The 23,376-nt window shown below is 51.0% G+C and overlaps 1 protein-coding gene across 1 annotated transcript in view; it reads right to left on the reverse strand.

Moving 5' to 3' along the window:
* Positions 1-686: 686 nt before the first annotated feature.
* The window catches only part of LRRC75A (leucine rich repeat containing 75A), a gene marked incomplete at both ends in the record, with an annotated part of 92,232 nt that continues 69,542 nt past the window's right edge, over positions 687-23,376 (reverse strand). Inside the window, one exon of the mRNA XM_082008546.1 lies at positions 687-1,272. Within this exon, the coding sequence (XP_081864672.1) occupies positions 687-1,272 (586 nt within the window). The remainder of the gene's footprint in view (positions 1,273-23,376) is intronic.

Consider the following 23,376-nt stretch of genomic DNA (forward strand, 5'->3'; position numbering starts at 1 on the left):
ACAGGCACAAATGCCAGCCTGATTTTGGCAAGGCTGGAAGGTGAGAGCAGTGTCCAGGCACACAGCGGGCTGGGATTTAGCTCGGCACCAGGAGAGCAAAGCTCTCCCTTTGGGCTGGCTCACAGTATTAAGCGAAACAGCCCTGGTTAGTGTGTGGTCAGACTTGTGCTGTATCTCAGCAGATATGCTATTCATCAGCAACTCCTGAAGTCAGGATCGGAAAGGATTTAAGGTTTATCTCGGTGGCAGTCCTCTTTGGGGTGGCTGCTGTCTGTCCATCACGCGTGGGAGAGCAGCTGAGGTCTGGCTAGATCAAGCACTAAGGAAAGGGAGCCCTTCCCCGCAAAGTCTGGGCACCTTCTTCTCCCCTTTTATCCTCTTCTAAGGGCCTCATATTACACTACCTTGGAGATGCATTTTTGGGAGGTTAAAAAGCATAGCACATCACTAATGTTTAGAAATACCTGGCCAGCTTCTATAAAATACAAGTATTCAACGCGATCACCTTTATGTGTTCTTTGCAAAGAAGAAAGTTCACATTCATCATACGGGAGGAAGGCAGCAGTCCGGACTCCTGAAGCATCCCACCGTGTGAACTGACCCTCCACCAGGACCTCCAATGCGGAGGTCTTGGTTTTAAGTCATCCTTGCTCAATGCGCCTGCCCAACAGCCACGGAGCTGGACATCATGTCTGTGGTGTTGCAGCATCTTGCTCCGAGTTGGGGAGCTCCACGGCCTCGACTGTTCTGTCCGTCTGCTGCAAATTGATGTTGTCAGTCTTGCCTGGTCCAGCTTGCAGGTCCTCCTGGCTCTCGGCCAGGCCATCTTGGCTCTCCAAATCGCTTACTTGACCCTCGCCAAACTCCAGAATGGTTGGCAAGTTGCCTTGCTTTGGGCATCGTCTCTTTAGGCTGACCAGGAAGGGTTGCGGCAAGGAGAAGATGTCCACGTTGTTGCCGAGGTCGATCCAGGTGATGCTGGGGAACTTCTTGGGGTCCTTCAGGGTTTCGGTGAGGTCTCGTAGGATGGCTTTGGTCAGCCGGTTGCCGTTGAGGGAGAGGGTGGTGAGGTGGGGCAGCACGCAGAGCGCTGGCAGCAGTTGCAGCAGCATGTCGTCCGTCAGCTCCGTGAAGCACAGCTCCACTGTGTCGATGTGCTCTGAGCTGTGCTGGAGGTAGGACGTGACGCGGTCCAAGTCTTTCAGCGTCAGTGGGATGCCCGACAAGTCCACTGTGTTGTCCTGAGGCTTCCCCATCAGGACAGCTTTCAAGCTGCAAGGGAAGAAAAGGAGAAGGACATTAATGTTGGGGAAGTCTCTGCTTGGTGGCATCACTTCGGGCTCCCTGGCCACTCTCGGAGGGGGCAGGAACATGAGTTATAGGTAAGATGTTCAGCTGGGAGTAACTATCTCTTCTGTAGAGGCCAGGAGTGCATCTGTGCAATTGGGGGAGAGAGACATTTCAAGGCTGTTCATTGATAGAATATGGCCAGAAACAAGAAAAGCATATTAAAAAAACATACTTCAGAAAGAGTACAGATTTCTTTTCTGTAGCCTCTGCAAAACCCTAGAATAAAGAGGCTGTCCTGCTGATTTTAAAGGTGCAAAAAAGGGTGAGTAAGCCCTTGATGAGATGGACAGGAAGTGCTGGTGCTGGTGTAACACTTCTCATGCTGCTGATCACAAAGCTCTTTGAGCAGGAGGACACATGTTTGTCCTCTCAGCTGTACAGGTGGGAAACAGAGACCCCAGGCCAGAATGACTTTAGCCCAAGACAGCAAATACGGGGTAGACACCTCTAGGGTTCAGTGATTTGCTCTAGTAAAGTACTCCAGTGTGTTAGACCTATTATGTCTCTTCAGTCTAGCTGCTGAGGAGATGAGCACTATGGAGAAATCCTTAGGTAAATACATTGATTCTCACAATGGCCCTACAGAGGCTCATTAGCATGAGCTAGACTGGAGTTTCACAGGTCAACTTATCTTCTAAAGGGAATCAAAGAACACATCTACAATGCGGGCCTGTCGGCAGACTAGCGCTGCTGAGGACTTCTTGCGAATTAATTATTCTGAGGGAATTAGGAGGTGGAAGGAGCCTCATGCATGCTAACTGCTCGTGTCAGCTTGGTGAGCTCACGTCTGATCTGCCGTGGTGTCACACAACGATAGCGTCACGCCAACTCAGCCAGCTGTGGAAATGCTTTTGCCTTTCATTATAGCCTGAGCCCGGCACCTGGTGCTTTTTCTAGCTGAAAATGCAAACCAGCGCTAACGCTGCTTTTCTTAGCCGCTGAGCACGTCCGCTGCTCAAGTGTGCCTGCTCCGGTGCCGGCGCACCTCGTCTGAGATTTTTCTTGCGTGGCACGGTAAGATGTTTCACGTCTAGTGCCATGATGTGCGACCCAAGCCGTGAGCTGTTTGTGCCCTGGGGTTGCGTGCGGGCAGCGGGTAGGTGTTGGGCTCTTCCCCTGAGGACTCAGAAGTAACCGGGCTAGAGAGTGGTGCATTGTGCTGAGCTTTAGTTTGTAAATACCGCACGTGGATAATGGTCTTGCAAGGTGTTGTGAGCCCCCCGCTAGACTTTGGGAGACTTAGAATAGAGGCAGGGTGGAAGGAAATGAAGGTTATTAATAACCACCAAAGCGATTTTTTTTGTGTTGGCTGATCGATGCTCGCGATCACCACTGTGATATGAGGAGTTTGCCATGGCCACTTGACATACTGGAGACCTGCAAGCCAAGGAGAGGTGAAATTCCTGCAGTTCCTATGGAAATAAACGCAAAAAATGCATGGGGGTGTGCGTATGTATGTGTGTGTGTGTGTAGTTTCCACAGTCACCATCAGCAGGATAATGTTCCTAAATAACCACAGGAAGGCTGAAATTGCTACGGCGTACACCTACAGAGTTTGCTCCAAGCCAGCGCGTCTCGAGGTGTTAGGAAAGGGCCGGGGAGAGCAGAAAGCCTGGCTCAGCCCAGCAGCAGAAGGGGACGTGCCGCGAGGAGCCCCCGCCACGATGGACGGCACTTGCAACGCTGCGTGCACGGGCAGGAGCTCCGTGCTCAAGTTTAAAGACCTGTAGTCATCAGGAGGGCAATAAGATTTGGGAGCGTGGGGGTTGTACGAGGTATCCTGAACGTATGGGTGATGATGCGCCACGCGTGTCCGCTCTGCCAAGGGTACGGAGCTGTTTGCAGTGCCTCACTTGTCCGTCTTCCCAGCCCTGCGGACTGTTCGCTGCCTGCCCCCGAGTCAACAGGCAGCGATTCCCCAATGGCTGAAGGAAACCACCTTGTCTGGTGGGGTGACGCAGCTGATGCCGTCGGCGAGGCGGCTGGCTTCACGGGCCATACGCTGGCTTTGGCAGCACATACAGAACACGCTGCGGCAAGGGCTGCCGTGGCGTCCTGCCCGCCACCAGGCGCGAGCGCCGGTTGAGAAAGCAGCTGCATTTGCGCTTGGGGTTCAGCTGCTGGGCGGATAACGAGATGCTGTGGAGGACTCGGGGCCAGGATGCTGCTCTGCTGTCTCCTCCGGATGCGCTTTTCCAAGCTGCCCGTGGGACCTGACGGCCCGGAGACTGCTGTTTCAAAATAAGGGGGAAAAAAATCAGAGGTCTTCTCCGAAGGTCCATGCCCACAGGTTGTGTGCCAGTTACAAGAGAGTCTCCAAGTCCGGAGCTACTCTTCTGCTCTCTTGAATGACACACGGGCTATGTACTGGGTGCCCACGGCCACAGGTTGGCTATGGAGACCTGGCTGTGACCCAGCTGAGCCAGGGTGAGAGCAGGCAAACTCCTGGGTGCTGTTTTTAGACCAGAAACATCTCCCAAATCCCACACTGGTTGTGATGGGGAGGCTGGAAGGGATGAAAGATCTATTTGAGAGTTCCCTCGGTGATGCTGGATCATGCCGCACGGTCTGTTTAGCAGTACTTTGTTCTTACTGCTCCTTTGAAGATCTTATTACAAGGAAGAAATGGATGCAGACAAACACTGGGATTAAAGTCAGCTTCCATCTAGAAGCTTGACTAAACAAGGAAAACAAGCTCCCTTCCCAGTTTCAGTGTGCACTTAAGCCGTGGCTTTCTGATAGCGCACCGTGGCAGAAAGGGAGGTAATTTCACAGAGCCGCCTCGGCTTGAGCAGGTACCGAAATCGGAGCCGGACGCAAGGAAAGGCCTTTATCATCTCAGGCTCTTGGATCGCAGTCGTTTCACACGAACCATTTGTTTTCAGGGAGCACCCCATAGGAAAGAACTACATTTGGGTTTTTTATTATTATATATTATTAGCCCTTTATGGGCTCACGTGGCCCAGTGCAACCCTCCTGCTCTCATAGAAAGGCACCTTCCTGTTGTGCAGTAAGCAAAACGACTGAATTCCCCCTAAATGAGGCTGTGCAATGTTAAGGTCTCCTTAAGGAAAACAATTCCCCCCACCCCATGCCCCAGAAACTGCTCAGCTGCTGCGTCTGTGTTACTGTGAAAATCGGGGATTTTAATTTTTATGAAGAGAGGGACTTTTCCTGGCCACGGCCGCTGCTGCTGGGGGCAGGCAGGGACTGGGGGTACGTTGCTGTGGGCTGGAGCAGACTCCAGCCAGGTGGATCTAGGGAAGACGGCGAGTCTTCCCAAAAAATACTTGGGTGGCACTAGTCCAAATGGCAGCTGCACGAATTAATTTCCTGTCCTTAAAATGTAGGTTTGTGCAGCAGTTGGCCAGTTTCTTTACCACCATTAAGAAGAGTGATTGACTTCTTACGAACCTTCTAAGTGCCCGAGAGCCCTGAGGGTAATTTTGATCCACCTTCCTGACCGCAGCCCTGCCATAAAGAAAGCGTTGGGATCCGGCATCGGGTGAGCAGGCCGGGGCAGCTCAGCACGTGCCATCCGCGGTGACCACGCTCGTGCCACAGGTTGGGGCAGGGTCCGTCAGGCCCCGGGCTGTGGGAGCTCGTCGCTGCTCAGCAAACCCAGCCTCAGGAAGCCGTGGGAGACGGGGAGAGCGACAAACGTCTGGGACATCTTGCAGAAGCATCACCCTCCTGACATGCGGTCCTGCCTACGAGGCTGTGCCAGATCGTGAGAAACCTCTCGTCCGTTGGTGTGGGGGAGCAAAAAAAATCCATAATGGAGTCTCAAGAACAGAAAACAGGAGAAAAGGGACGTAGCCAGCACGGTGAGGTAGGACTCCGAGGAGATGGGTGATGGCAGAAGGGGTAAGATCTACAAGAGCAAAACCAAATCAGCCGGTGGAAAGCCACCTCCTCCTGCGTACGGCACCAGCAGCAGAGAAACCAGAGCGCGGCAGCGTGCTGGGCTTTTATCAGCGTATTATTTATTTAATATGTGGTTTCGCTTCTCCAGCTTGGATGAAATCCAAGAGGGTCGTTCCCCTGGCTTTGCAGGAACGGCTTTAGCCGATACAAACTGAAGCCCCGGCACAGAGCTCTGCTCCTGCAAGGTCCTACAGAGCCGAGTGGGATTTTGGGGTTAAAATCTCTACACGGCCGCAGGCAATGCGGTGGGAACCATAAGCACAGCTGGGTGCTCCAAGTCTCTGCACTCGCTTTGGGCATCCTAGCAGGAGAGCTGTGATCTGAAGAGAAGAAACCAAACCGGCCTGATGGATGAGCTGCCCTTCGCAAAGTGTTTTTGCGGTGTGCTAAGTGGGCTGGGGCTTTACCGATAAACAGAAGCCCCAGCCTATAATCACCCATGGCAGGCTCCGAACCTGTGATTTAGGCCCATTCAAAGGCACGCAAATCTGATTGGAAACTGTTTTTTTAAACAAATCTTGGATCATTAAGTGACTTATTACACACATCAGCCAACGGTCGGGCTGGGGCGGCAGGAAAGTCTAATGAGAGCTGCTGCTACCATTTATTATTATCTGCACGTTTCAGTTGCTGGTTTGCCCTGGGAAAGATTATTCATGCAGGCTGCTTAGCAAAAGGCTGGCCAAACAATTTCTATAATTTTAATCTCTTTTTCATTTTAGTGCCTTGGTGCAGTGGTGCAATTAGCACTTTCCCATCTGGCTTCTCTCAGCTGCAAGACACAGTGAAGCTGGATGCTGCTGCTACACCCCTCTATGTCGCCCTAAAACTAAACATGTTACCAAACTTGCACCGCGAAGTGGAGAGAGGAGTGACGGATAACGCTGCTGGTTGTTGGATTTATTCCACGCTGTGAGCTGGGGCCGTGCAAAGGGGCTGGAGGAAGAGTCGGAGCTTGGGCTTGCTCCCTCATCCCCTGCCATCAGCGCTAAGCCTGGCTTTGCAAGGGGGCAAAGGCATAAGGCTATTATTTTGCTCATTCTGGTAGCCCAGGCTGCTCAGGGCAATTACTAACTTGGTCTTTGTTTTTCATGCAGGGGCAGCTGTAGGGCAAATACCTGTACCCAGCCTAAAGCCAGCTGGAGAAAACTTATGTCGATGAATTGATGCAAATCCCCTTCGTCTTAGGTAAGATCCTGAGCTGCTCTTCCACAGGGATGTGTTTTCAATCAAAACTGCCAGGGTGAATCTAAGCATCATGCGTCCAAAGAGTTGGGCCCTCACTTTAACAGTGTTAGGTTAGTCTTAAAGCTTATTTAACATAAGAAAATAGCTCAAAATTTCTAGGAGCAAACAGCCCTGGAAGCTCTGCTAGAAATAACTTACGTAGGTGGGGGATCAGTCCTCAAGCACACCTCGGTAGCAGGAGAAGAGGGCTTTTAAAAAAAGTTACTGAGGTTTTTCCTTGTTTAATATAAAAGGTTTGTTGTTTTTTTTTTTTTCTTATGGCAAGAGAGATCACCCTGTGCAAAAACAATTATTAAACGATCCGGTGCCAAGCGGCAGTGGGTGCATCAATAATGTCCTGGTGCTCAACACATCTGGACTCTCACTAAACTCTCCTGTGCTTTGGGACCCGTTTCACTGCTGCGGTGGCACTTCAGTTCGCGACAGTTCGTGGTTTGCTGGGTTAGCTGGAGCCTCAAACACACACCTCCGCAGTAATTTACCAAGATCTATATTTATCCCTCTACAAGGTCTCATTTAACCCGTTTGTGGGCAGAATGACAGCTGTTAACGTGACGTGGTTCTCTTTACTGGTAATTTTCTGGCAACGCTGGGAAAGAAAACAATGCAATAGTATATTTATTATAAAAAAAATAAATGGATGTTCATACGTTGGCAGCTACTTCTTTCCCCTAGGTACTGCCGCATCATTTTTTGGAAGCGGCCCCAACAAGCGAGGTGTAGTGAGGCTGGGGCCAGGGCGATGCCTCGGTAACAAGCTTCTTCCCACCTAAAAACCCTAAATTACTCGTCTTGCAGTCACCAGAGCTGGTTATAGCAGGATCTTGCTCTTAAATAAGCACACAGTATCCCTGCAAATAAGTGATAACCATGGCTAAAATAAGCATTCAGGAGTTGATCCGTGTTTTTTATGCAGCACGGATATCCCCTGCATGGAGCGGTGCTGCCTGCTTGCCTTCATGTAGCTTCTTGTGGGACCTCTAGTGTGGCTTTAATTTAGCAAAACTGAGAAGATAACAAAGGGGGAACAGGGCTAAAACTTCAGGGCAGCTCTTTTTTTTGTTTAGAGCTGCATTCAATATTGCTTCACGTTTGTTTTTGTCCTTGGAGCATGCATACAATTACTGCCAGCACGAAAAAGAGAATTTCTCACTAGGGCTGTATTCTTTTCCCCTTGAGAGGGATTTAGCTGATGATACCTACTGAAACGCATTGATTATCTTGTACAAACAGCCTTTTTGCCCTGAAGATCTGCCGTCTGTATCAAAGGCAGAGGAAATTCCCCGAACCAGCGGGTCAGAGCGGCTTGTGCTGGGGGACGGCTTGCTCTTCCGCGGCAGCCTACGCTCGGTCTGTCCCTCGGGAAACAAACCAACCAACCTCAAACGTGGTTTAATAAAAATAGTTCTGTGGCTATTCTGAACCGTCTCATGGAAATGAGGAGGATATTATGTTAACAAACAGCTGTAAAAACTTTTATCCCTGCCATAAAGTTTGCCACAGAATGGCCCCAAATCTCTGTAGGAAGAACTCACCATGAAACAAATCCCTACGAGCTTTAGTGGAGGATCAGTCACACCCTCTTGGTTTCATCCTCACATTTTATGAGGATATTCCATGGGGGAAGACACAGATTTCTTCCCAGATGGCAACAGTATATGGGGTTTTGACCAATGTAATGACAGGATTGGGTATGCAACCATGCTCTAAGCCCCAGTAATGCTTTGGCAGGATGCCGATTTGTACACGCTCATGCTGAACCGAAAGTTATTTTGCGTGCAGCATTGAATCAGATCAGAAAATGTTCCCATGAACGAGAATATTGATGTTTAGATCAAAGAGAATTAAAAGGAAGGGGTTTCTTCTTGGTTTAAGTTCATTACGTTTCTCTAAAGCACTGCACAAATCGGGACGTGAGATGCCGATGTGTCACGTAATAAAGTATAATTGGGCTATCGAGCCACATCCTTGGAGGGCAAAGGAATAGCTCAAGAAATGAAGAGGTAGCCCCACAGAGTGAAGAACTACGGTACAAAATGGATATGGTATCACTGGTGAGAAAACTATTTATGGAAATGTCAGCAAAAACTTATTGAACATAATGGGTCACCAGAAAAAAAGTGAAGTCTTGAGATAAAAGACTTGTCCTGAAAAACTGGTGGTATCAAAGATAAGTATTAAATAGCTTTTTCAAAGTCCCGACTCCTGCTTCAAATGATGACAGTCAAACACTGGAATAGATATTTTGGGAAGGGAAAGAAGGCATACAAACACGGGCAGCAGATGCATGGACTCTGTTAGTAATCACGTTGACAAAAGCGTTAAGCTCCCCCAGCCTCAAAGGAGGAACAGAGCCAAGAAAATATGATTATTTAGCTTAAATGAAGAATGTGACTGAGGTGTATATAATAATATATTCTATCCATAATGTATATGTAAAAATAAGGATGTGTAAAACAGATGAGATGAGAACAGACTGTCTTTGTCTCTCTTAATGCATGGACCGAGGGACACCCGCTGATGCTGAAGGACTAAATTCCCAGTGGATAAAAGGCAGGCGTGTGTACACAGAGCTCAAATTAACCTAGCTCCAGCCATGGGATGTCACCGAGATCAAGGGCTTTGTGGGAGGTCCAAAGCGGGCACGGCACTGCTGTGGCTGAGAACATCAAAAGTTACGTTAGGATTAAAAAAAAAAAAAAAAAAAAAAAGGGATTGGCTGGGCCTATGCCGTGGAGCGTAATTGCAGAAATTCTATAATTCACCAAAATGGGGCCCTTTTGCTTCATTGCCAGGAGCCTGGACAAGGGCTGGTGGTTTGATCCCATGCGGGCAGCCTGTTGCTGAACAGCAACGGCCGTGGGACTGGCTGGTCCAAAGGTTGTGTCAGGAGGCTGAGGGAATATAAAAATATACACGCATGTTCCTGTGTATGTGTCTTTTGCAGCTGCTCCTTATTTAAACTAGGGAGAGGCGTTACAGTCCCAGAGCAAAAAATGCTTCTACTTAGCCAGTGGCAAGGAAAGGGCTGTATTTCCCAAGTTAAGTTAAAAAAAAAAAGTTCCTTTTAACAGGTTTGTGATGCTGCCTGGTTGAATACTTTTTTTTTTTTTTTCTTTCTTTTGTTTAAAAAAACCCACAACCCAACACATCAAAACATGAAAGATGAAATCTAAAAATAAAGTAGACAGAGCCCGGCTCATAACTGGAGTTGCCAAGTTCTCCAAAATTCGGAGACACGCGATTCCTACATTGGATTACCATGGCTCACGCTCATTTTTCACTTCGTTCTGAAGCTTTATTTGTCAACACCCCAGCGTGTGTGTGTGCTGTTGTGATTAGTCATTAGCTGGTTTAGCTCGTTGTTTACTGGCACAGAAAGGTTTAGAGGATTATTAACAGTTTAAAGTCTCTGTTTTTCACTGCCTTTACAAATGAATAGCTTAGAAAGATTTCACTCCTCTCCTTAGAGGCATCCAGGTTAAAGAGGATTTTAAAATAAATAAATATTTTAAAATGTAGTTTTAAAGCCCCATTAGAACTTACCAATAAACACATAAGAATTTCCTAAGTCTTTACTGTTAAGAGGGAAAATACCAGTATGCATTTTTTGGGTGTCCTCTTGTTCCGGGAACCTTCCCGGTTTTGCTAAGGTTTGCAGTTTTCATGCCATAAGATCGTAAGATCTGGTGTCACCTTCCTTCCCCTGCTACCAAAATCCCAGCCCGCTCCTCCAGCGAGCACCATCCGATTCGGGGGGTAGGAAGGGCGGATTGCTCGGAGCTCATCATCTGGGGGCTTTGCTCCTAATTTTGGCCTTGATGCGTGACATCAAAATTGACTTTAATATGGCCATTTATAAAAATAATTGTGGCTGCTGGCAAGGCGCGGTGGGAATGACATCTCCTAACATCCCTAAACAGGATCTCCTATCCCATCGCCATTGCAGGACCAAACACCGGGCCATTTCTCAGATCCAGCACCGCACTTTTTAAACATCTTATTAAGACCGTACCTGGAGGGAATGCTAAAATCTTCTCTAAAGTCCCCTCTTGCAGCGGGACCCCCAGCGCTACGAGCTGCCGGTGGCTGCGTGTGTGATGCTTGCAGCGTACGTCCTCTGCGTGCCCAAGTGCACGGGCTGCTCCCGGAACAGCTCTTCGTTCACACGCCTTCCCTTTCCAAATCCCACTGAATTTTCTTTGGCTCCACACCAAGTTACACAGGCCTGTTCCTCCCCTATTCCAGGCGCAAAGCTTGGTAAGCGCGTGGGGTGGTTGATGGGAAGAGTAATTTCTGTGCAGGCAAGAGCATCCCCTGCACCAGGAGAACTGACGCGGGTCTTGCGGCTTCAGTGACGGCACGGTAGTGGAAGGATCGTTGGAATCGGAAAGATCTTTACCGCTAAAACCTTCCCATCGTGGTGAGATGAAGTCAAGCATCTTTGATTTGTGTATCTTTACTAAATTACTCCACGCCTGTGTAATGTCTCCACAGACTCGTATTGAATTCAAAAAGCTTGTGCTACAAATAACAAGAAAAAGTCATTTTTATCCCTGGATGAGTGCTGGCCCTTTTCCACCAGCTTCAGCTCCTTCATCTCGACCCGTTTGATGAAAAGCCATCCACTAGAGAGCAGTGTCACCCAGCCCTTGGTGCCTAAAAGCCAGCACATCACCCCAAACCCAGCTCAGGAGGGACGCAGCCCACAGACCGCACCTTGCAGGGGACGGGACGCTGCCTCATCCCTGGTGCGGTGAAGGGATGAGATGTCACCGTGCTGCCATCGGATGTCCTACCTGTGGCACGGCCCTCGGCTCTTCTGCTGGGTACGTCATGTCATGCGGGCTGAGTTATCTGAGAGCTGGCGTGGCTTTGGACGGCTGCACTCAGACTTTGAAGACCCAGATCCAGCTCTAAATGCATCCTAATATTCAAAGTAATATGTGAGTGGAGGAAGGAATCTGATATTTTGGGTGCAGCACCTCTTTGAGGAGAAACACAATGCAGCAGAAAACAGAGAACAGAAGAAACAGAGAAGGTCTCTGTTTGGGGCTGGGTGGATTAATTTAACGTCTCCCAAAACGCCTCTAATTCCATCCTAGAGCACGTTTCTGAGGAAGAGAAATAAAGGACAGAATTCTTCTTTGCATTAAAGATTTTGTCAGTGTTATATTTCATCCCTTTTTAAGGCTGATGTGCCTCAATCTTGTGCTAGCACAGAGGAGACCGGAAACCAAGGGGAACGAAGATCAGGCAGCTCGGGCAAAAACTGCAAAAACCAGGGACTGGCTTCTGCACCGTCTTTCATGGCACACAGGCCGTGGGACGTGCAAAGACTGCATTGATTTTGGAAGCTGAGGCGAAAAATACCGGTATACAAAAAGGAACCAGACACATTGAACAAGTTATTGAAATGAATTTAAAAGGGGAAAAAATGTGCAACGTTTTTGTTTTTCAGTCCAAACCACATAAATTTGACCCGCTAACACTGGCCAAGTGGAGGTCACAGACCCATTACCTGGGAACTCAAGGGAGGTCCATCTGAGTCCAACTGCTGGGGCTCACGCCCAGGCTGCTGGAGATGCCGCTGCGCTTGGTAGATATTTGGTGGCTTAGGGCCACTGATGGGGCCCTACGATGATAACCTCTAGAGAAGGTCCAGTGGTCGGGTTAAACCAAACAAAACATCTGGGATGGACCGAAATAGCACCCACTCCTTCCCACGGCCAAGCTCCCTCCGCAAACCGCTCTTCCCTGTAGCTTCCAACAGCCTACAGCTGCGAGGTTACTGCTGCGTCGTCCTTTCACGGCGTCTCTGTGGTATTTAGTAAAGGGACCCAATTAAACCTTTAAAAGCAACAAGCTTCTTGGAAAATGAAGCGCTGTTATCCAAAGAAGCAACTTGATAAGTATCTCCCATAGGGCTAATTAAGCAGAAGTGCTTTCATTTGCATGCCACACAGCCAGCTCCTCGTCACAGTCCAGAGCCGCAGAGGCTGGATTCAAACATTTAGTGAAGCGACAGTCTTTTGCTCTGTATGAGAGCTACCATCTTTGTGTTACACGAACAGGGACTTTTCCCAACTTGTTTTTAATTTCCTGCTAAAGAAAATTCTAAAAATAAGCATTTGGGATCCATCAAAATGCTTTGCTATAATTATAACTCTATTTAACTCACTGCAGAAAAGAAGTAAATATTCTGCTGTTGGAATACTCCATTTTTCTTTCCCCATCCTCCCCCAAATGAAATGTATTTATGTACTCCTTCCTTTGATACTTTTTACAGTCAAGAAACCTGCATTTTCCTATAGAGAAACTGTGCTGGAGTATTTCCAACAAACTCTACTCCAGCGTAATAAGAAACTGCAGCTGACGCCCCATTAATAATAAGCATTTGCAGAAAAAGCAATTTGCACAAGTGCCAACAGAAGAACAATCAAGAATTTAAAAGAAAGCAACATGTTGGGCTTGTTGCTTCTGTAAATGATCTCCTGGAAGAGAACGGACCAGAACAAGAAATTGTTCAAGTTTGCATTACACAAACAATAGTTTCCAATAAAATAAACAACATTTTCTTTAAATTCTAACACGGGGGGGGAAAAAAAGGCTGAAAAGACTCTTGGAAAGGGACTTTTATGATTGACTATATTAAAAATACCCAAGTAACTACTGGATTTACACGAGCAACTCCCCACTACAGAGAAAGGAAGCTGATACGCATTGGTTTGACTGGGAAAAGGACCTTCGGACTGGGTGGTTGTCCTCTGTGTCCAAAGGAAAGATGCCATAGGAAGAGAAATCACCAGTAAATTGCTCATAAAAACATACGATTTGCTGCCGATACGTTTAAAACCGTTCCAAACCGGTGAGCTGAAAGGAAGGGGAGGAAAAAGGAAAGGGCCAGGGAGGCTGAGGGACGGGGGCAAGAGGAGGGGGCTGCGACGGGGCGGGACGGGAGACCCGTGGGGATGGACGGAGCACGGCGAGGCGGCGCTGGCTGGGGCTCCCCCGTTCTGCAAACCCAGGGTGGATGTTTGCCTGAAATCCTTCACTTCAGCTTCTCCCTTTGGCTGCTCCGTCTTACCGTTGCCAGGAACGGCCCCGCGAGCAGGCTGGATGTGACCCCCAACGTGGGGTGGGACAGCATGGCTGCTCCCTCTTGCCACAATTTTTAGGGAGAAAGGAAGGAGTTTTGACACGTCTATTTGCAGGTGAAAGGGGCTGCTGTTCGTTATCACCGTCCCTTCCTCTTCGTAAGGAGGGAACCGCGGCCAAGGGAGCTTTGGGGTGAGGGAAACACCCCCAGGAAGGGCGGCCTGAGAGGCATCGGCCCCGGTTTACCTCTGCCCACCGAAACCCTCTCCCAGCCCCCGAACCCGCCCCTGGTGCTGGCAACCAGCAACAAAAAGCCCCGGAGGAGTTCGCAGAGGACTGCGCCGAACAGGTCGCGCTGAAGGGGCGGCGTTCGCGCTACGTAGAGGCCGTCGGTGTCTCCTCTTCCTTGAAATAAGTTGAATTCCCGTAATAAATGGGGGAAGAAAACGGGATCTTTGTTTGGGGGAGGGTGAGGGGAAAGACGCTTCAACACCGGTCCTCCAGCCCAGTTTTCTCATCAGAAACCAGCCCAGAGAAGAAAAAAAAAAGCCCACCCGGCTCCCAGCAGCTCTTCCTGCAACTGGGGAGCGATCAGCTGCCGACGCGTGTGCCTGGGGCTTCGCCTCCCCTGCGCTGCTGACGTCACTGGCGCACGGATCCCGCTTGGCAGAGGCTGGGCAGGCAGAAGGGCCCTGTTGCCTGCGCTGCTCCGACGAGAGCCGGAGCCGCCAGCGCAGCCGCCGGCGCGGCCCCGGGGTCCCTGCTCGTCCCTCCTGCCGACGTCGGAAGGCGTTTTCTCCAGGGCCAGGGGTGACACCACCCCCGCCTCCCCCTCACCCCGCGGCACGCCTTCCGGTCCAGGCCAGACGCCCGCCCTTCCCGCCGCCGCCCCGCCGCCTGCGGTGCCCAAAGGGAGGGTTTGCGTCACGACGCGGGTCCCGCTCTCGCGCGTGGGTCGAGGGGAAGCCACCTTCTCCTGTTTCAGCCCGGGGGTGGACGCGTTTCAGCCAGTGCCGGGGGGACGCGTACGGGCGAGGCTGCAGCCGCCCCACAGCTATGGGGCTGGTGTCCTCCAGCCACGTCTCGGGGGTCAGAAAGGAGAGAGAAGGAGCCCCCCCAGCTCTCACTGCAAGCACTGACAGACCACAGGGCACCCCGGCATCGTGTCGGCAGGAGCTACGCGGGGGGAAGGTCTCCGGCTGCCAAGGAGGAGACGGGCCAAGTGAGAAAGCCAAGGTGAAAGCCTTTCACAGAATCACAGAATCACTAGGTTGGAAAGGACCTTTAAGATCATCAAGTCCAACCATTAATCCAGCGCCACCATGTCCCCTAAACCATGTCCTGAAGCGCCACATCCACACGTTTTTTGAACACTTCCAGAGATGGCGACTCCACCACCTCCCTGGGCAGCCTGTTCCAATGCCTGACCACCCTCTCAGTGAAAACCCGCCGCTTGGCCTTGCTATCAGTTTTTAATTGTAGTTTGCACATCTGTCGAGTCAAAAAAGTTCTGTTCTGGGTGGCTTTCAATAAACACACACTAGGCTGGCGGCGAACACCCTTGTACCGTGCCCGTCCTGCTCCTCTGCACCCCTGGGGATTAGGCAGCGGTAAACTAACGAGACGTGACCGGCGTGTGGCTGCTTCCCCGAGCCCGTCCCGCGCCGGGAGAGGCAATATCTGCTCTACGTCCGCCTGCACGGGGAGGAATGGGTCGCACTTAGCACGGCAGAACAGAGCACCCATTGTAACCTCAGCCCTCACCAACTGAGGAATAACAGGATACAACTTAATCCGCTACTAATTCCCCGCGCGTGTCTTCAAAAGAAAAAGGGATGTTTTTTGTAGCTCTTTCATATTCTGTTCCGATGGGAAGATTTAATAGCACCCCTGTCCTCTGCTCTTTGTAAGTACAGCAAAAAGCTGCTCACCGGAGCGGGCGGTTGAGCCTGCTTTATTTGCATCCTGTAGGTTCCTTTTCCTGCTGGGCACGGCTTCTCGTGCACCTCTGCTACCCGCTCACAAAGCTATTTCATTTTTATAGACCCTTTCCATGAGCCCGGAGTCAGCAGAAAGCAGCCGCCACCATTTCTAGGGCTGCAAAGCCAAACAAAAGAAAACAGGCAACGACGAGCATCTTTAACCGTCCAGAGGAACCCCCCTCTTCCCCCAGCGCTTCATTGCTTTTGGCAGATTATTTCCCTGGTAACGTTGGCATTCATCTCCCCTAAAAAGATGAAAACCGAGCCCCTATCAGAGGTGAAGCTGGCTGCCAAGGTTCCTTTTCAGCTGGGCATAACAGAAAAGTCATTTGATATGCTGCTCTTTGCAGCAAAACGTCAGTGCTGCCCAGCTCCCCGCGTCCCTGCGGCACCGCAAATTCTGCCGGACAAGCAGGAAAACCACAAAAACCGTCCCTGAATTTTCCCTGACTGGCTGTGTAACCTACTCGCTTTTCCGACAGAAGACGAGCCCTGTTATCAGCTGTATCAACAAAAAATCACCCTCTCCCACTCAGCTTTCCGAACGCCAACATTTTGCCCTTTTTTCTGTTTTCCGTACCCATCAGCGATGAGGTTTCATGTCGCTGTGCTCTGAGCTGGCTCTTGGGGAGCGAACGAGCGATGCTGGGGAGATCAGCCCAACAGCAAGTCCTCCTTCCCAAGGTAAGTAATTTGTCCGTATTATGTGAACACACACATGCATATTTTTTTTCCAAGTCCCCAACTCACCTTTGGGGTAATGAGCCACATTTTAGCATTCAGGGGCCAGCATGACCCAATAGCTGATTAAACTGGGGAACGCAGGAGAAGACTCACTCCAGATGGGCATTTCTCTTGGCCAAGATGCTGCCGAGCAATAATGCTCATCCCCAACAGCAAGGTGAGAAGCGACCTTCACGAGAGACCGAGCACGCAGGGAGGCCAGCACATGAGGATGGCTTCCCCCCAAAACCACCCCAGCTCCCCAGTCTGGCGCTAACCCCGGCCAAGGGGAGGGTGAAACACCTGGAAGACCATATTGCCACCCTGGGCTACCCATTGACTAGACGAAAGAAACCAGTCTTGGGGCTGAATGCCCCATTTCTCAGGGACCGGGATGTGTCAAAACACATCGTGCCGTGTGTTGGCAAGATACGCAAAAGCCAAACCTGCGAACTGAACACGGGCAAAGGGTCCACACTCTGCACTTTGGTCTCCCGTTTCTCAGAGGTGCCAACCAGCCCCTTCTGAGATGCAAAAGGCCCTTCTACACCGTTCCTGAGCGCTGCTGGGATGCTCGGCCCATGGCTGAGGGGGGCTTTTTTCTCCACCCCATCACCCATGAGCCAAGGGACTGCACCACGTCTAACCATGAAGTGTCAAACTGGAAGGGGATGAGTCAAGTCTGTGTCTGGGTCACCCATGGGGTGAGCAGGGACCTCAGGGTCAGGCTCTTGGGGGACAGATGGAAACGCCTGGTTATAAGCAACTGGAGCAAACTGGGCTGCGAGTAGGCTGGGCTTGAGACGCAGGAAAGCTCCAGCCACGCTGGCTGCCGGCACGCTCGCACGCTGCAACCTGCACCCCACCGCTCACATCTCCTCGTGCATGGCTCGCAGCCTGCTCTGGTCCAGCCCTCCCCGCGTGGGCTCTCCCGCTCCTGCCAGCCCCACAGCAACGCACAAGAAACAAGAAACAACCCCGATCCAGCCCAAATACACCTCGGTGCCCCTCGAAATGCCCGATGCCCGGCGGCCACCATCCAAAACCGTGCTGAAAACATTGGTCCAGCCCTTTGCCTCCACACAGCAGAGAGGAGCAGCAGCACTTCCAGTGCTCCTATCACCGTCCTCCTTCGCACCACTATTTTAAAACACTATTTTCATTCAAAGAGAGCAGCAGCAGGCATGGGAGGTGGGAACTTGCCCCGACAGTGAGTCGGAGCCCTGAGTCGAAGTGATGAATGAGCTCACTAAACACCTTCATTTAACCACCGCTAACGATGTGAAAGGGCTTGGAAAAAAAAAATAATTTAAAAAGCCTTTATCAAAGCTTCATCGTAAAGCTTGATTCTCCTAATTAATTGGGAAATATAGCCGGGAGCGACAGCCACGCCGGGGCTGGCTGGTAATTAGATGGGCACCGCCGCTTCGGGGAGCGGTGGCTTTCCTGCGAGGTGGCAGGAGACCAGCCCGGCGCGGGAGCAGCAGCTGGGCCCCAGGCGAGGGCGAGAATTGCCCCTCACCAGCAAAAAAGGGACTAAAGCCGTGGCTGTTTTAGACAAGACAAATAATCTCGGGCTGCTTGGAGGTCTTCCAAGGCAGGGAGGAAGCGTGCGCCTGTGAGGATTAATTATTTCACCAGCCGATTCCCTCATTTAATAATTTCGACTGGTTGATTCCCGGCTCCACAGCCCATGTTGTGAGGGTAGATTTAAATAATCACCACCATGTGTCAGAAGCAAATCTAATTTCCACTCCCCCCAGAAGCAGAGGAAGTGGAGGAGTAATTATTTTTAAAAAATGTTTTTCTAAATCACACTTTTCACAGTCAAAGGCCTTTTCTAATCAGGCATGGGGCTAGAAAACATATTTAGGGGACCACAAGCACCTAAGTGCAAGGAGACAGGATGGATGTTCCTTCCAAGAGGAGGAAAACTACTGTGTTATTCCTTAGTCCAGTTGCAGGAGGGGAGAGGAAGGAGGAGGAGGAGGAGGAGGGTGGCTTGAAATGGACGTTTGAAATCACAAGTAGTTCCTGTGACCACCTGAAGCTTTTAAGGCTGCAGCAAGAGTGGGAGCAGAGGTGGGAAGAGATGTCCTGCTGCTGTGAATCACCTCATCCCAGCCTCACTGCCTGATTTTTTTCTACTTTAGGATATTCTCTAGTGCTTCTGGCTGTCAGTTCGTTTGCTCAATGAGGGAACAGCAAAGGCAATTCAAGCATTTGTCAGGGTCAATATTCATCAATGGGGAAAAAAAATGGTACTCTGCGGTTTGGGTTAATTGTTTTATATTCTGGAGCAACCCAGACGACTTGCGGAGGGCAACGACAGGTACGGGCTCATTTTACAGAGCGAGTCAATGAAAAACCTTAAGCCCCTTCCAACGTGACAGCTCGTCCCGTAGCCCTTATCCCGCTGGCGTTTCAATACGCAGGCGTTATTTACAGTTTAGCCCCAACAGCTTAAAAAGTAGGTCTTTGCCAACAGCAGCTCCTTCCAGCCGAGCTGTGATTAGGTAGCTGTACGGGATAACCTCCCCACCAGCAGAACAACGGCCACGAGACGACATCCGGAGGAGGGAGCAAGACCAACCACGCCGGGATGCGCCGATGCTGGATGAGGTGGGCGAAGCCGGGAAGGCAGCAGGTTACGCACCGAAAGGTTTCGTAGGTCAGATGCACCGAAGGAATAGAGATCACAACCAACACAGCACAGAAACCTGGATCATAACTGGGAAGCCTTATTTGCGACGCACATCGTTTGAATCTGCTGAACAGTCGCGGGGATAATAACCACACATTGGCACTTCCTGCGCTCCGTAACGCTGTAAATGAGGATCCCTAAGGCTGCCCGGCAAAGCACCCAAAATCGGGAGATACCAACCCAAGGGCATTGAGCCCCACTGACTCTGACCACCCCAAGTGATGCTTTACCGCTGGTGTGAGATAGGTGAATCCAGGTCCCAGCCAAAATCAATGCTGGCTGATGCCTTCTTTCAAAACATCCCTGCCAGGAGTTATTTCAGGCAGGAGAAATTCCCCTGAAGAGGCACTTGCTGTTGGTAAGCAAAGGAGCACTGCTTCAGCAGCAAGCTCTCGGCGGCTGAGGCAAATTCCCAATTTCCAAGTCAAATTACACCAAATCTGACCCCACGCATCCGAGATGCCAGAACCAGACTTTGCTGCTGAGCCATGTTCTCCCCAACAGCCAAACCAAACTGCTTCCCCCACGGGCGACTGGCAGGCCCAACCTCCAGCTGACTTCTCAGATGAGACGGATGCTCATCCCACCCCGCATGGCACAAAATGTCTCTTCCCTTGCCGCCGGTGCCTGGGGCTCTCGTACTCCGAGTGCTGCACCATCACGCTAGCCTACATTTTGTTTTCCCCAGATTTGCTGAAAACTTGCAAATTCACGCCCGGGCTCAGCCCCTAATAATCTGTTTGCATACCCGTGTCCTGAGTTTTGAAAGAGTCCCAAGGCAGCCACGGTACTTGCCGTTGAAGTGAGGACACTCTGCTCCCTTCCCATGGTTATGAGCCCTCTGCAAGCAGAAGCACTCTCAGTGCCTCCTCATCATCTGCCAAAAAGGCTTTTCTGGGCGGGCAGCGTTGGGGTTTGGCCTGTTTAATCACCGAGTCATCCGCCCTAAATCTCATCAGTCCAACTATCCTCCGAGCCACAGCAGCGAGCAAATGCCCAGCCTTCCCGCGCGCAGCGGAGCGATGCTTGCGGCAGATTTTAGGGGAAACACGGTTGCGGTCGCCGACGGCTCTCTCGGCCCCGCGCTGCTCAGGAAGCCGTGCTGGGGCAGCAGCAAACCGACCCTGCACATCAAACCTCGTGGCTGCCCTCTCGCCCCGTGTGCTTTATCAGCGCCGGCGGCAGTGGCTGGAGCTTAAGGCTTGATGCTGCAAAGCACGAACGTGCTGTAAGTGCCCTCGGGGCAGGAGCTGGGATGCGCCTTTCTTCAGACAACTCTATTTCATGTCAATGGAATGGAATGGAACGGAATAAGAATGGAATGGAATAAAAGGGAGGAGGGAGGAGGGAGGAGGGAGGAGGGAGGAGGGAGGAGGGAGGAGGGAGGAGGGAGGAGGGAGGAGGGAGGAGGGAGGAGGGAGGAGGGAGGAGGGAGGAGGGAGGAGGGAGGAGGGAGGAGGGAGGAGGGAGGAGGGAGGAGGGAGGAGGGAGGAGGGAGGAGGGAGAGGGAGGAGGGAGGAGGGAGAGGGAGAGGGAGAGGGAGAGGGAGAGGGAGAGGGAGAGGGAGAGGAGAGGAGAGGAGAGGAGAGGAGAGGAGAGGAGAGAGAAGAAAAGGAAAAGAAAAGAAAGGAAAGGAAAGGAAAGGAAAGGAAAGGAAAGGAAAGGAAAGGAAAGGAAAGGAAAGGAAAGGAAAGGAAAGGAAAGGAAAGGAAAGGAAAGGAAAGGAAAGGAAAGGAAAGGAAAGGAAAGGAAAGGAAAGGAAAGGAAAGGAAAGGAAAGGAAAGAGAAAAGAAAAGGAGAAAAGAGAAGAGAAGAGAAGAAAAGAGAAGAAAAGAAAAGAAAAAAAAGAAAAGAAAAGAAAAGAGAAGAAAAGAAAAGAAAAGAAAAGGGAAAAGGAAAAGGAAAAGGAAAAGGAAGCAATAGAATAGAATATTTCAGTTGGAAGGGACCTACAACCATCCTCTAGTCCCACTGCCTGACCAATTCAGGGCTGACCAAAACTTAAAGCTTGTTATTAAGGGCATCATCCACACACCTCTTAAACCCTGACAGGCTTGGGGCATCGACCACCCCTCCAGGAAGCCTGTTCCAGGGTTTGAATGCACTGGGCTGGGGTGCAAAGGGGCACAGCATCCCTCGCTGACGCAGGTACGGGCAGGCGGGTCACAGCGTGCCAGCCCGTAACCCGCTGGCCTGCAGCAAACAGCTTGATGTATCATCCGATTTCAGCCAGAATATTTCAGCTCGCTGAGCATCTGGGAAATTTAACCAGCACTTTAATCTCCCTTGCACAAATAGGGCCCCATGGTGAGCAGCCCTGGCCTGGAAGAATTTGGGCAATGCCCAGCAACAGTCACCTTCCAGAGGCTGCTGCAATATTCAGCAAAAATAACTCATCTCCATCCCAAACTCGCCGATCTGGGGGCCAGATAACTCACAGTGGAAGCGGAGAACAAAATGGGTGATTTCACCAACTGCTCATCCTCCCTGTCTGGCGTGTTTTGGGGTGTGCAAAATGCCCGCATGTCCCCGCAGATGCGGGGAGCAGACCGACAGCTCTCGCTCTGACGGGCGTAGGAGAAATCAGATTTCCCTGAATATCAGCAACGAGCAAAGAGGGTGGCAGCTCCTTTAACTGCCATGAACAGCGTGTTGCAGAGTTATTTATCACAGCCCCCAAAAATATTTGCTCCCCCACATTTGCAGTGCTTCACCTTTCCCTCCACAACAGGCATTTAATTTGCTCCACAGTCTCATTTTCATCGCGCCAAAGGTCATTCCAGTGACTCTTTAAATTCAACAACAAACATCGCCGCACTTTCGCTTCAAGCCGCTGGGAAAGACAGGCCACCCTGCCAGCTAGAGCAGACTGACGTGCGCTGACATGGCAAAGGACAACGCCCCAGGCTCGATCGGCGTCGGAGCGCTTCTCCCCTCTGCAAGGCATCATTTTTTCCCAGGCTGGATCCTGCCTCGGGTCAGCCTCGTCACAGATTTCCTCTGAGGACCGCACTTTTAACTGTTGAGGGCTCTCCAAAGCATACGAGCAAGTAAATATAGGTCCGTCCCACTGGAGATAGATAGAAGAAGCGGGCAGAAAACTCAAGGCAGAAGGGCAGGGATGCGCTGGGTGAGTTACAGCCTCCGCAGATCTAAGTGCAGACCCCGGGAGAACCTCGCCTCCACACTGCACGAATGCTACAAAGCATCAACGCCAAAGAAGAACCATTCCGGGTCACATCAAGGTCTACTGAGTCCAGATCCTGCGTCTGGATGCTAATGTTTAGGTAAAGGATCTAGAGCTTTGTTCAGTTACTCTTCCCTGGCAAATCCTGCCAGCTTCCCGCGCTTTAGGGACTTCTCAAGCCAGAGGTTGAGCCCAAACTATGGTGTTGAAGCTGTCCTTAACTCCTTTCTGAACTCTCGGTGCTTTTGGGCCCTGCAACATCATTCGGCAGGGAGAGCTGGGTGAAAAAGCAATCCCTGCTCTTTGTTCCCAGCCTGCCACTGGCTGATGTTGAAGCCTTGCTGTAACGATGGCACACTCCCTGGGCTGCTTAGCGGGGCAAAGCTGGGAGCCAGCTCTGAGCATCCTCGCTGCGCCGCCGGGTTCATCCCTCCCTGTTTAATGCACACACGCTGGTCCAGGGATAAAGCACACACCAGGGACAACCTCACGCCCTGGTATTTATACCCCGATAGCCTTAAAAGAGCATTATTTAAAGCAAAAGACGCTTACTGCCGTACATTATTGGCTTTAAAATGACTTAGCTTGGGGTTTTTTTATTCCCCTCTCATTCAGCAGACATATATCTTTCTCCAGCTGGATGAAATCCTTCCCCTCTTCCCATCCAGCTCAGCCTGCGCTGCTGACCTGCGGCGGATGACTGCTGGCCTGTTCATCCTCTCCCCTCCAGCGTCACATGCCGTTCCCATGAGAAGGACAAAACGTTTCGCTAAGGTTTTCGCACGGTCACAAAATGCCGGACCTGCCAGGCGGGATGTCTGCACGTTAAACGGCATTTTTTGAGGAGAGATTCATCAGATTTTCTACACGGCAAGAGGAGTGAGTGCCGCGACGCGTGCCTGCCTGTGGATAGCTGCGTCTTGGCGCAGTATCCCGGGCCGCGATTCCCCGGGGATAAGCTGGTTCCCGACAGCACCGGGCAGGGCCAGGGCACAGCCACCGCCGCTCGCCAGCATCTTCCTCATTTTTGGGAAGTGGCTTAGCCATATCTAACCCCAGGCTTAACCTGCCCACCCCACTCGCTCAAACACATCTGTTGGGGTGCCAGCACAGGGCAAAAAATTCCTGCCAGCTACCTCAGTGCATGCAAAGAAACA

Source organism: Phaethon aethereus (genome assembly GCF_964289735.1).
Source record: "Phaethon aethereus genome assembly, chromosome: 19".
In the NCBI taxonomy this organism is placed as follows: Eukaryota; Metazoa; Chordata; class Aves; order Phaethontiformes; family Phaethontidae; genus Phaethon; species Phaethon aethereus.